Source organism: Osmerus mordax, unplaced genomic scaffold, assembly GCF_038355195.1.
Source record: "Osmerus mordax isolate fOsmMor3 unplaced genomic scaffold, fOsmMor3.pri Scaffold_204, whole genome shotgun sequence".
In the NCBI taxonomy this organism is placed as follows: Eukaryota; Metazoa; Chordata; class Actinopteri; order Osmeriformes; family Osmeridae; genus Osmerus; species Osmerus mordax.
The window spans coordinates 214-13,775 of NW_027120516.1; the positions used below are offsets into that span (position 1 = coordinate 214).

Below are 13,562 nucleotides of genomic sequence, written 5' to 3' on the forward strand. Positions count from 1 at the left end.
AGAGAGGAGGGGTGGGGAGATGAGAACAGAAAGGCTAAATCTGGGGTAAACGAGCAGAGTACAGTAGCGTATAGTCGGGTCCTCATCAAGTACTCATCAATGATGCAAACTTTATTTTCGAATTGTTTCTGGAAAATATCTAGTCAACCTTTCAAAAGTTTTTTTTTTCCAAAAGAAGTTCAAGGAAAGGAGAACAGAATTCTGGAACAGATTACAATAGAGTATAGTAAAGTCCTCATCAAGTACTTGGGAGTAAGGTGGCTGAGCGGTTAGGGAATCGGGCTAGTTAATCTGAAGGTTTCCAGTTCGATTCCCGGCCGTGCCAAATTATGTTGTGTCCTTGGGCAAGGCACTTCACCCTACTTGCCTCGGGGAATGTCCCTGTATTTACTGTAAGTTGCTCTGGATAAGAGTGTCTGACTAAATGTAAATACTCAACAATGATGTGATTTTGTTAATAGAAAATATTGTTTCAAACTTTCTAAACGTTTTTTTCTGAAATAATTTTTCAACCTTTTAAAACTTTTTTCAAAACCTTGTTCAAAAATATTTTTCAACCTTTTAAAACTTTTTCCACATACACAGTGAATATAAATGAGATAATAGTGTGGATGAGAACAGAGAAGCCTAAAACAGTAAGGCAGAGCAGATAAGAGGATGGTAGAGTCCTCATCAAGTACTTACATTTACATTTATGCATTTAGCAGATGCTTTTATCCAAAGCGACTTCCAAGAGAGAGCTTTACAAAAGAGCATAGGTCACTGATCATAACAACGAGACAGCCCCAAACATTGCGAGCAGCATGAAGCATACATTGTGAAAAAACAAATAAGTGCCAAAGGGAAGAACCATAAGAGCATGCAGTTAAACAAGTTACAATTAAACAACATGAAATTCAAAAGTGCAAGAGTGTACCTGTAGAAAAGTAGACAAAACAACAATCAACAGTAAAATATTTCACAGCGAGTACAAGAATTTAAAACCGTCACAACTAACCAACAAGAGCAACAAGTCTCTCAATACGAGTCATTGTGATCCTGGAGGAAACTAACATCAGGTCCAGCCAAGCATTCCTAAGTGCCGTTGTACTCCCGGAACAAGTGCATCTTGAGCCTTTTCTTGAAGGTGGGGAGACAGTCAGTGTCCCTGATGGAGGTGGGGAGTTGATTCCACGATTGGGGGGCCATACAGGAGAAGAGCTTGTGTTGGGACCGGTACTCATCCATTATGGAAACTTAGTTTTTCTAAACTTTTTTTATCTCGAAAATATTGTTTCAACCTTTCAAAACATTTTCAAAACTTTTGGAAAAATATTTTTTCTAAATTTTGAAACTTTTTGTATTTATTTTTTATTTCACACAAAAACGACACAAAAAAGTTTCTAGTTTTTTCCAAAACTTTTTTTGTACCAAATTATGAATTGATATAGTAGAATACAAATTGAAAAGAAATTAGGTTTGTTGAACGTGAAAACTTTTGTGTTATAAAATCCTGTTTGATGTAAAGTTCTTCTGGAAATGTCCCATTATGTCTTCATAAGGGGAAAGGTTACCTCCCCTTTCTCTGCTTTACCCGATCAGAGAATTTGGCCCGCCAATGACAAAATGAGCTACGCGATATTGTTTTTTCCTCGAGGGACATCATGCTTGCAAACAACCGAAGCATGGCAAGTTAGCCCCGCCTCTCCCCTCCTTATAGTAAGCTACAGACACAGAAATGGCACGTCCTAAGGAAAGCTCATTGTGGGACTTCACCAAGGCTGAATTTCGGGAAAGAGACTTCGGATACAGTTAGGGGACCACTAAGGCCTATATAAAAACATCCAAAAACAGCATTCCATGGGACCTTTAATTGTATTACAATGAAAGATTAATGTTGGCAAAACAAGATTTTATTGTGTGATCGATATATTTCTATCTTGAATCTTTGAACTGTCACGGAGAAAAAAACTGCAAAACCCACTTTCGCAGCTCAAGTCACGTGATTCCTCGTCACATTCGGAGCTGTATCTGGCGGAAGTCCGCCATTTTGTCTACAGCTGTGTTTCGTCTATCATTTCGGGGCGAGGAGAATCAGGAGCTAATTGCTAACGTTGTTGTGTAAATTATCATTTTTCCACTGCCAAAATGTCGAAACTGTATGTGTTTAGAGAATTTATCAGTGAGATATTATCAACGGCAGCTTTGGAGATTTTCGGAGTAGTTGAAAAAACGCTTATTGAGTACAAAAAAGAAATCTCTCGTTCCGAGGAGGAGAGAAAGCGGCTACAGCGGCTGTTGAACGTTGTTACTCAACCCAATATTGCAGGTTTGTTATCTACACTTTAATATAATAACCTGCTCTGTCAAGACTCAACATCACAAAAAAGTTAATTTATTTGTCTTTACCACACGAAACAGTCACCCGACTAGCTCTTAGTAGCTATTTGCCCCTGCTTTATGTTACTCAGCTCTAGCAATTTAACCTAGCTCTAACCTTTAGCTCTACATCCCAATCCAAATACTTTTCTGCCCGACTTTGTTCACTGTCAGTTCTGTTGTGGCACTTCCTACACGATACATTTAACAAGCACTCTTACCGTTTCTCCTGTCCCCCGTGTGCGAGATACAAAGGTTTGCTTGTTGCTAGTTTACGGTTCGTGACGCTTTCCCTGTCAGTCAGTTCGCGATTGTGGGTTTCAGCTCAACATTCAATCGATGCTACTTTCTTAGCTTAGTTACAGATCTTTTATGTTATTATGAAAAGTTTCCAAGTATTTTCGGTTCATTATGACACTATGGGGGGACAAATTAGACTTTTGTGGGTTGCCAACGTTTACATTTACATTTACATTTATTCATTTAGCAGACGCTTTTATCCAAAGCGACTTCCAAGAGAGAGCTTTACAAAGTGCATAGGTCACTGATCATAACAACAAGATAGCCAAAAAACATCGCGAGTAGCCAAAACATGAAGCACACATTGTGAACAACCAAAGTAAGTGCCAAAGGGAAGAACCATAAGAGCATGTAGTTAAACAAGTCACAACCAAACAACATGAACAGCTATAAGTGCAAGTGTACCTGTGGGAAAAAGCAAGCAACAGTAATAAAACAATATATCACAGCGAGAACCAAAAATTTTAATCAGTTACCACTAACCACAAGAGCAACAAGTCTCTAAGCAAGAGTCATTGTGATCCTTGAGGAAACTAACATCGGGTCAAGCGAACCGTTCCTAAGTACCGTTGTACTCCCGGAACAAGTGCGTCTTGAGCCTTTTCTTGAAGGTGGAGAGACAGTCAGTGTCTCTGATGGAGGTGGGGAGTTGATTTACGTTTAGGTAGTTCATGGGAAACACTGCTCTTCTGTTCCCAGAAGTGCAGAAGCTCTCTCTCCTGGAGCCCCCACAGATTAAAGAGGAACAAGAGCTGTGGTCCAGTCAGGAGGAAGAGCACCTCCAAGGACTGAAGTCTGAAACTACAGACTCCATATTCACCAGGGACTCTTATCATATCAGAGCATTTCTCAGTGAGAGATTAACAACAACAGCTTCAGAGATTTTTGGGGCTTTTAAAATAACTTTTGTTGAGTACCAAGAAGAAATCTCTCGTTCTGAGGAGGAGAGGAAGCGGATACAACGGCTGTTTGACATTGTTGCTCAACCTGAGATCAAGCTACACCGAACAGGTTCGATATTCATACATTCATGGTATAATCTGCTGTGTGTAGAATCGTTATGTCATGTAGGAGGGGGGAAGCTAAATTGGAAAGGTGTGGTTGGTGCTGTTGCATCATGACATGGTCCACAGTATGGCTGAACGATTTTGGAAAAAATGATAATTGTGATTATTCTTTACCAATATTGCATTTGCGAAATATTTAGAACTCACGCATCTAAAGGTTAAATCTTAAAAGAAAAAGAAACACTGTCTGAACATTTCTGATCCAGTCAGTAGCCTAACAGAAACATAATGGCACTGACAGCCATAGTGATCCTACTGTATGTGTATCACCGAGGGGCATCATATCTTTCGTGATGAACGCTGTTACTGCTTGAGTAATTTCGTACATGAATATGGAGTTAGGCTTTGAAACATTTCGATCAGTGATCCTGTCGGGTGTTATTTGGCTTATTTGACACACTGGTGTTCAGCATTTTAGCTATGCATCGTACATGGCTTTGTGGTGTTTTTTTTAGGGCCGAATTAGGTTGGTGGTGTTGCCCCGTGAGCTAGCAAAGTTAGCCAGGCAGGTTTTGCACCATACTTGACACTGCGCAGCATCTTTTTTAAAGGCAAAATTGGCAAAGTGTCTGTAGTGTCACTTTGACAATTGTACAGGTCAAGGTAAAGTGTAACGTGCACCAAAGTAAAATCGCAGCCTTTGCGATTACAAAATCTCGTTTTGTCACATCGCGATATAATCGCAAATGCCATTAATCGTTCAGCCCTAGTCCACAGCATTACATTTCATTATAATTTTAGTCGACGGTCTTCCTTGTTGACAACGTTAGTCATCCTATCGAGTGATGGTGGATGGATTGTCAGGAGCATGTTTCTCTTCAGAGGGTTTTAGATGTCAGTTCTCCATACTTTAGCACATTCCATGAAATAATACAACTAACAGAATGCGGTTATTCAACCACACTGTCCTTTACAAAGGCTACATCTGTTTTCTCACCTCTCCTGTCACCTGTACAACATTAAAGGTCGAGCTCTTAACTAGTATGAAGTATTTGTGTCTATGTTGTGTAGCATGGTAAGTCTGGTTTTGTCTTAATTAATTGGTCATGTTTTACACGTGTTGTACAGGTGTTGTTGAGTATCAGATGAATGAAGATTACAATAATTTTCCTTTCTCTTCTGTCTCCCAGAAGTGCAGCATCTCTCTCTCCTGGAGCCCCCACAGATTAAAGAGGAACAGGAGCTGTGGACCAGTCAGGAGGAAGAGCAGCTCCAAGGACTGAAGTCTGAAACTACAGACTCCATATTCATTTCTCTCAGTGTGAAACATGATTCGGATCATGATGGCTCAGTTGAATGTTCACATCTTGACCAAGCTGTCCAAGTGGAAAACAGAGAAGGAGACTCTCTACCCACCAACACAACTGAGGAGCAAATCAAAGCAGAGCCTCATTTACAAGACTTTGCAGCACCAGAACCAGGCAGTGACTCTCAGCCCCTCTCTGTTGTAGCTCCAGACTGTCCTGCAGCTCAGAGTTTGGAGGAACATGGAGGAGTGATGCCCTTGCGAGAGACGATCAATTCAACAATAACACAATTACATTCAGCTGTTCCAGGAGGAAAGATGCCACATGCAAGTCCCACAGGAGTGAAAGTACATCAGTGTCAAAAATGTAGTAAGAGATTTAGTATTAAGTCAAATCTTCTTAATCATATGAGGACACACACAGGAGAGAAACCTTATCAGTGTCAACAGTGTAGAAAACTCTTTACTTTTAAGACTAATCTTGTTGAACACACGAGGACACACACAGGAGAAAAACCTTATCAGTGTCCATATTGTAGCAAACGTTTTGCTAAAAAGGGTGGTCTAGTTAAACATATGAGGACACACACAGGAGAGAAACCATTTCAGTGTCAAGAAAGTAACAACACTTTCCGCCTCAAAGATAGTTTGGTTGCGCACATGAGAACACATACAGGAGTGAGGAAGGAGCAGTCCAAGGAGGAAGAGCACCTCCAAGGACTGCAGTCTCAAACTACAGACTCCATATTCACTTCTCCCAGTGTGAAACATGATTCTGATCAAGAGGGCTCTGTTGAATGTTCACATCTTGACCAAACTGTCCAAGTGGACAACAGAGGAGACTCTCTACCCACCAACACAACTGAGGAGCAAATCAAAGCAGAGCCTCATGTACAAGACTCTGCAGCACCAGAACCAGGCAGTGACTCTCAGCCCCTCTCTGTTGTAGCTCCAGACTGTCCTGCAGCTCAGAGTTTGGAGGAAGAGGAACATGGAGGAGTGCTGCCCTTGCGAGAGACGATCAATTCAACAATAACACAAGTACATTCAGCTGTTCCAGGGGGAAAGATGCCACAGGCAAGTCCCACAGGAGTGAAAGTACATCAGTGTCAAAAATGTAGTAAGAGATTTAGTATTGAGTTGAATCTTCTTAGTCATATGAGGACACACTCAAAAGATAAACCCTATCAGTGTCAACATTGTAGAAAAAGTTTTTCTAAAAAGGGTGGTCTGGTTGAACACATGAGGACACACACAGGAGAGAAACCATTTCAGTGTCAAGAATGTAACAAAACATTTAGCCGTAAGTCATATTTGATTTTGCATATGAGGATACACACAGGAGATAAACCTTATCAGTGTCAACAGTGTGGCAAATGTTTTGCTCAAAAGGGTGGTCTGGTTGAACACATAAGGACACACACAGGACAGAAACCATGTCAGTGTCAAGAGTGTAACAAAACATTTAGCCGTAAGTCATATTTGATTTTGCATATGAGGATACACACAGGAGATAAACCTTATCAGTGTCAACAGTGTGGCAAATGTTTTACTAAAAAGGGTGGTCTGGTTGAACACATGAGGACACACACAGGAGAGAAACCTTATCAGTGTCAACAGTGTAGCAAACGCTTTACTTTTAAGACTAATCTTGTTGAACACATGAGGACACACACAGGAGAAAAACCTTATCAGTGTCCATATTGTAGCAAACGTTTTGCTAAAAAGAGTGGTGTGGTTGACCACATGAGGACACACACAGGAGAAAAACCTTATCAGTGTCCACATTGTAGCAAACGTTTTGTTCAAAAGGGTGGTCTTGTTAAACATATGAGGACTCACACAGGAGAGAAACCATTTCAGTGTCAGGATTGTAACAAAGTATTTACTGAAAATGGGAGTCTGGTTAGACACATGATGATACACACAGGAGATAAACCTTATCAGTGTCAACACTGTAGTAAATGTTTTTCTAAAAAGGGTGGTCTGGTTGAACACATGAGGACACACACAGGAGAGAAACCATTTCAGTGTCAAGAATGTAACAATGCTTTTAGTCATAAATCTACTTTAGTTGGTCATATGAGGACTCACACAGGAGAAAAACCTTATCAGTGTCCACATTGTAGCAAACGTTTTGCTAAAAATGGTGGTCTGGTTGAACATATGAGGACTCACACAGGAGAAAAACCTTAACGGTGTCAACAATTTATAGAACTCCGTGATCACAAATGTAATCTCATTTCGAACAAGAAGATGACACAACCATAGCAGAAACTCTGTCAGAAGTTTTTCAGACTTTATTAAAGCTTCAAGATGTTAAGAGTTGGGGACTCCTCACTCTCCTGGATTCAAGTCATGTGGAAAAAGCATGGATTTGGGATACAAGCTACTACTTTAGTTTTAGGTGTTTGGGCAAGTTTGAGTTGCAAATAAACTTGTGAACATGATTTCAAGACTCAAGTCCATATATTTATTTTACCTGATTAATAGGAATTAGGAATTCCCTTGACAAGGTGAACCACAAACATATGGAGGATCAAATCGGACATAAATATGAATACATAAACATTGGTTCATATATTTACACATAAAAATATTTTCAAGTTAATTATAAACGTATTTACCAATATTCATAGTATTTGTATGCCCTTTATCATTTCTGCATTTATTTCTTTTGTATGTCATGGATAAAAAAAAAAAAACTTCTGCAGCTCAAGTCACGTGATTCCTCGTCGCATTTGGAGCTGCCTCTTGCCGAAGTTGACTGCTTGCTGCTGCTTTTTACCTCCTTTCTCTTTCACCTGATATGCATCCAGTGCTGGTCCCTCCTAGCCTCCTTCCACTAACCCCTGCTCAAGAACCAGCACTGGTCCCAGTTTCCTGCCACCAACCTCCTGCTCTGCATCCATTACTGGTGCCTCGCCACCAACCCCAAACCCTGCCCCCTAGCCCTGTTCTGTGAACAGTCCTGGCCCCACAAACAACTGCTCTACGTTTCATTACTGCACAGACTATCAAACAGGTCTGCTTTGGACTTTGAGCTGTTCTTCAGTCAAGACTGGACATGCACTAAAAACCTGAGAAATTGCAAAACCACATACACTCAATTCACACACTTATTGGCATTTTGACCATAAGACAAACACCACTAAACTACCTCACATACACCCCTTGGTTCTGTCCTGCTTTGGTTTAGTTTCTGCAGGTTATTCTTGTTTCTCCTGTTTTCTTTGTATTAGCCTAAGCCCTTTTTGTTTTGAGGTGTTAAGCATCTAGATATCCATATATATGTATGTATTAGTGCTGTCAAACGATTAAAATATTTAGTCGCGATTAATCGCATTAATGTCATAGTTAACTCGCAATTAATCGCACATTTTTATCTATTCTAAATGTCCCTTGATTTCTTTTTGTCCCATTATTTTTTCTAATTTTAATGCTCTTATCAACATGGAAAAGTGGATCGGCTTTCTTGAAAACAACATTGCAATCGCCTGGCTTTGACGAGGGGGCGGAGAATTCGCATCAGCTGTGTGCTTGGCCATCAAGTGGGAGTCAGGTGGCTGAGCGGTTAGGGAAGCGGGCTAGTAGTCTGAAGGTTGCCAGTTCAATTCCCCGGCTGTGCAAAATGACGTTGTGTCCTTGGGCAAGGCACTTCACCCTACTTGCCTCGGGGAGAATGTCCCTGTATTTAATGTAAGTCGCTCTGGATAAGAGTGTCTGCTAAATGACTAAATGTAAATGTAAGTGGTATTTCAGACTGGACGTGCTGCCATGATAGCTCAGTTCACAACAACAAAACACACAGATCACTTTGGTCTTGTCAATGGAACCATTTGGCAACTTTTTTAAAGTAAACTTTTCATTCAGAATCTTATTGGCATCCATTTCGGCATCTCGCGCTCGCCATCCACTCAAAACGTAACGTTAGCCTATTACTCTTTAGCCGGCTCACAAGCCCAAACAAGTGTGTGCGGCATGCCTGTTGTTTTGTTTCCAGTCTAGCTAGATCAGGTGTGGTGTTGTAGTTTCTCTAACGTCACTAGTTGTTGCAACAGCATGTGAAAAAATGACAATGTTTGCTAGGCCAAAAATAACATTAATCTTGCGAGAAAAAAAATTGACGCCGTTAAAATTGGTTTGCGTTAACGCCGTTAATAACGCGTTTAACTGACAGCACTAATATGGATATCTAGATACTCACAGAACAGGGCTAGGGGGCAGGGTTTGGGGTTGGTGGCAGGGACCAATGCAGAGCAGGAGGTTGGGACTAGTACTGGATGAAGAGCCGGAGGATAGGACCAGTACTGGATGCAGAGCAGGAGGTTGGGACCAGCAGGAGGTTGGGACCACTACTGGATGCAGAGCAAGAGGTTGGGACCATCAGGAGGTTGGGACCAGTACTAGATGCAGAGCAGGAGGTTGGGACCATTGCTGGATGCAGAGCAGGAGGTTGGGACCAGCAGGAGGTTGGGACCACTACTGGATGCAGAGCAAGAGGTTGGGACCATCAGGAGGTTGGGACCAGTACTAGATGCAGAGCAGGAGGTTGGGACCATTGCTGGATGCAGAGCAGGAGGTTGGGACCAGCAGGAGGTTGGGACCACTACTGGATGCAGAGCAAGAGGTTGGGACCAGCAGGAGGTTCAGGACCAGTGGATGCAGAGCAGGAGGTTGGGACCAGCACTGGATGCAGATCAGGTGAAAGAGCGAGGTACAAGGCAGCAGCAAGCAGTCACCAGGTGGGATCTGATTCTCAAGCCATCCCTGGCTACAGCAGGAAGCACATTCAGGGTACCAGGGGTTGTGGAACTGAAAGGCAGGCTGAGAAATAGCTGTTCTACTTTGAGATTTGTGGATGGTCTCGTCATAATAAACATTGGATATGTCTAAGCATGTAATACAGATAGATGTTCCTACATGTAACTGAATGCAAAAAACTAACAACCATAGCATCAACCCACTAGCTAACAACGTAGGAGAACTCTGACGGCCTTATCAATCATTCATTAAAAACTCGCCAACAAATTGCATTGCAAACAACTTCTGACTTTAAAAACGACAACATTATAGTAATAAAATTACATTTTGACAAAGCTTGCTACCTAAAGTAGGCCTACCTGTTTTGTTTGATGCCGGCTCATACATGGCTCATACATTTCCGATATAAATGTCAATTTTCGTGGTTGTATATTTCTGAATGCCATGGAAACGCTCAAACTAATGACAATCGATTTTAGACGAGCTCAGATCATTCGGGTACGTCATTTCCTGAATTTCCCCGGTGCTTTCCCAAGAACCGGGACCACGTTACTCAGAGGAGGAGAGGATGCCGAATTCCACCATTTTGTCTGCAGCTGTGTTTTTGGAGAGGAGAATCAGAAGCTAATAGCTAACGTTGTTGTGTTAACTATCAGTTTTCCACGGACAAAATGTCTAAACTAAATGTGTTTAGAGAATGTATCAGTGAGATATTATCAGCGGCAGCTTTGGAGATTTTCGGAGTAGTTGAAAAAACGCTTATTGAGTACAAAAAAGAAATCTCTCGTTCCGAGGAGGAGAGGAAGCGGCTACAAAGGCTGTTGAACGTTGTTACTCAACCCAATATTGCAGGTTCGTTTTCTATACTTTAATGTTAATAATCTGCTTTGTCTAGAATCGTTCCGTCTGATATGAAGTAACCAGGACAGAGTAGTCACTTTTGTGTTGCTTTCTGTCTCCAGGGTTAGTTTAATGTACTGTAAGTAGCCTAGTCTAGCCTAATGAAACAGGAATGCCTGGCGGACATCGAATTCTTAATTATTATTATTTTTTACTGTAGAACGCATACACAACGCAATGGTTAATACTCACTAGGACAACATCTCAAAAAACAAATACAGGCTTTGCAAAAATGTTAATTTATGTTTCTACCACACTTAACAGTCAACTTAGTACACATTTGCCACTGCTGTATTCCACGTGCTGAGCAACTGTGCAACACACAACGTTGCAGGTCCTTTATGATGTCATAAAAGTGTTAGTATTTTTGTTTATTTTGACACTATGGCGTTGACAAATTAGACTTTTGTGGGTTGCCACAGTTTAGGTATTTCATGGGAAACACTGCTCTTCTGTCCCCAGAAGTGCAGCAGCTCTCTCTCCTGGAGCCCCCACAGATTAAAGAGGAACAGGAGCTGTGGACCAGTCAGGAGGAAGAGCAGCTCCAAGCACTGCAGTCTGAAACCACAGACTCCACATTCACTTCTTCCAGTGTGGAACATGACTGGGATCAGGATGGCTCCTCTGAATGTTCACATCTTGTCCAGATTGTTAAAGTGGAGGACAGAGAAGGAGACTCTCTACCCACCAACACAACTGAGGAGCAAATCAATGCAGATCCTGAAGAACATAACTATGCAGCAACAGAACCAGGCAGTGACTCTCAGTCCCTCTCTTTTGTAGCTCCAGACTGTCCTGCAGCTCAGAGTTTGGAGGAGGAACATGGAGGAGTGATGCTTTTACCGAACAGAACACAAAACAATGAGGCTCTTCCAAAGGACAATAGGCCACAGGGAAGTCACACAGGAAAAACAATACATCAGTTTCAACAATGTAACAACACTTTTACATCTAAATCTCATTGCATTATGCACATGCGAACGCACACAGGAGAGAAACCTTTTCAGTGTCAACAATGTAACAGACGATTTGCTCAGAAAGGTTATCTTGTTCGTCACATGAGAACACACACAGGACAGAAACCTTTTCAGTGTCAACAATGTAACAAACAATTTTCCGACAAAGGTAATCTTGTTTGTCACATGAGAACACACACAGGAGAGAAACCTCATCAATGTCAACAGTGTAACAAAACTTTTTGTAAGAAATTCCATTTGGCTTTTCATATGAGGAGCCACACAGCAGAGAAACCTTTTTCGTGTAAAAAATGTTACAAACAATTTACTGATGAAGGTTATCTTGTTCGTCACATGAAAAGACACCCAGGAGAGAAACCTATCCAGTGTCAACAATGTAACAAAACTTTTGCTAAGAAAGGCACTTTGACTAGTCATATGAGGACACACACAAGAAAGAAAAAGCATAAGTGTGAGGAATGTAACAAAAGATTTCACCATAAGGGTCATTTTGATTTACATGTGAGAACACACGGGGTACAAACCATATCGGTGTCAACATTGTAGCAGAGGCTTTGGTGCCAACAGTGCTCTGGTTGTACACATGAGGACACACACAGGAGAGAAACCTGTTTAGTGTCCACATTGTAACCAGACTTTTAGTCAAAAAGGTAATCTGGCTACACATGAGGAAACACAAAGGAGAGATGCATATCGATGTCAGACATTTAAGAACTTTCAGTTGAAGGTATTAGTTGGTTATTCATATGATACAGTAAAGAAGCCATATAAGTGTCAAGAATGTAACAACATATTTCAAAAGAAATGTCCTCTGGTTCAGTGCTTTACTCTGAAAGGTTATCAGGTTAAACACACAGGCGATTACTGTCGACAGTGTAACAGAACTCAGTTGGAGGAGTAAATTGGTTCAGAAACTCTGGCAGAAGTCAGACTAAAAAAGTTATTGTTTCAACCTTTCAAAACGTTTTTTTCTAAAGTTTTTGGAAAATATATTTTTAAATCTTTAAAAAAATCATACAAAAACGACATAAAAAAGTCTAGTTTCAAAACTTTTTTTGTACCATGTTTTGAATTGACATTACAATACACATTAAAAACACATGTTGAATCATGAACAGACTAGGTTTGTTGAATGTGAAAACTTTTGTGTGATAATGACTTTACATCAGACTGGATTTTAAGTGTCTTACAATGAAAGATTCATGTTGGCAAAACAACATTTTATTGTGTGATCGATTTGATATACTTATTTAGGGTAAATACAACAGACTTTTTCTTTCAGTGTTCCTAGATTTTACCCACCCAACATCAGTTAAGGCTGGTCAACTATGACAAGCAATCAAGGGCGTAACCACGCATTCTTTGAGGGGGTTGTGTCCCCCCCAATATTGAGAAAATACCAATCTGTCCCCCCCAATATACAGCAGAAAATATGTAAAATATATGTTGTCTTTTTATGAACCCTGTCAATGGATCGGTCTCTTGTTATGTCTTATTTATTTTCAGTTTATTTCCATTTGTTAAGAAAAACAAGTGTGTGAATCCCCCCTCCTAATTGTACACTTGTGTGATTTCGTTTGCATCCACCTTGCGTCGTTCTACGTTGTCATTGTTACCTAACACTTGTTCGTCAGTCAGTTGAGCCAAAGAAAGTATACGTCAATTAACTTGTTGGAGAAGAGGTAGAGTAATGGAGGATTTTAGGTTACCTAAAAAGCGGAGAAAATGGACCAGCAGCCAAGCATACAAGTTTTTTTTCCAGACAGTAACTTGATACCGAGCTAAATGTGTAAGCAAATAAAATGAGTAGCCTAGCCTCATAAAAGCATGACTCGCAGTTTTTCTGATAAAATTACGTGGTCACAATGCAGGCAGTTTCTGAGAAATTACACTATTCCTTTAGATGTGAATTCAAATGGTCAATGTAATCCTCGTAACCATGTTCTAAAT

At 40.8% G+C, this 13,562-nt stretch overlaps 2 protein-coding genes across 6 annotated transcripts; both read left to right on the forward strand.

The window, feature by feature from the left end:
• The first annotated feature begins 2,098 nt into the window (after window positions 1–2,098).
• LOC136939506 (zinc finger protein ZFP2-like) lies at window positions 2,099–7,382 on the forward strand. 5 transcript variants are annotated; one of them, XM_067232127.1, is made up of 4 exons: window positions 2,099–2,308; window positions 3,358–3,669; window positions 4,856–5,649; window positions 6,196–7,382. In XM_067232127.1, exons 1-4 carry the CDS (start codon window positions 2,128–2,130, stop codon window positions 7,165–7,167), a joined length of 2,259 nt encoding a protein of 752 aa, XP_067088228.1. In that variant the 5' UTR covers window positions 2,099–2,127; the 3' UTR covers window positions 7,168–7,382. The 5 variants fall into 5 exon arrangements, with proteins under 5 accessions (XP_067088228.1, XP_067088230.1, XP_067088227.1 ...); XM_067232129.1 differs by having other exon boundaries at window positions 4,856–5,299; window positions 6,218–7,382; XM_067232126.1 differs by having other exon boundaries at window positions 2,128–2,251; window positions 3,328–3,669; window positions 6,049–7,382.
• A 2,977-nt stretch (window positions 7,383–10,359) lies between these two features.
• Window positions 10,360–12,693, forward strand: LOC136939510 (zinc finger protein 260-like). Its single transcript, XM_067232134.1, has 2 exons — window positions 10,360–10,587; window positions 11,098–12,693. Exons 1-2 carry the CDS (start codon window positions 10,407–10,409, stop codon window positions 12,156–12,158), a joined length of 1,242 nt encoding a protein of 413 aa, XP_067088235.1. The 5' UTR covers window positions 10,360–10,406; the 3' UTR covers window positions 12,159–12,693.
• Window positions 12,694–13,562: the final 869 nt, after the last annotated feature.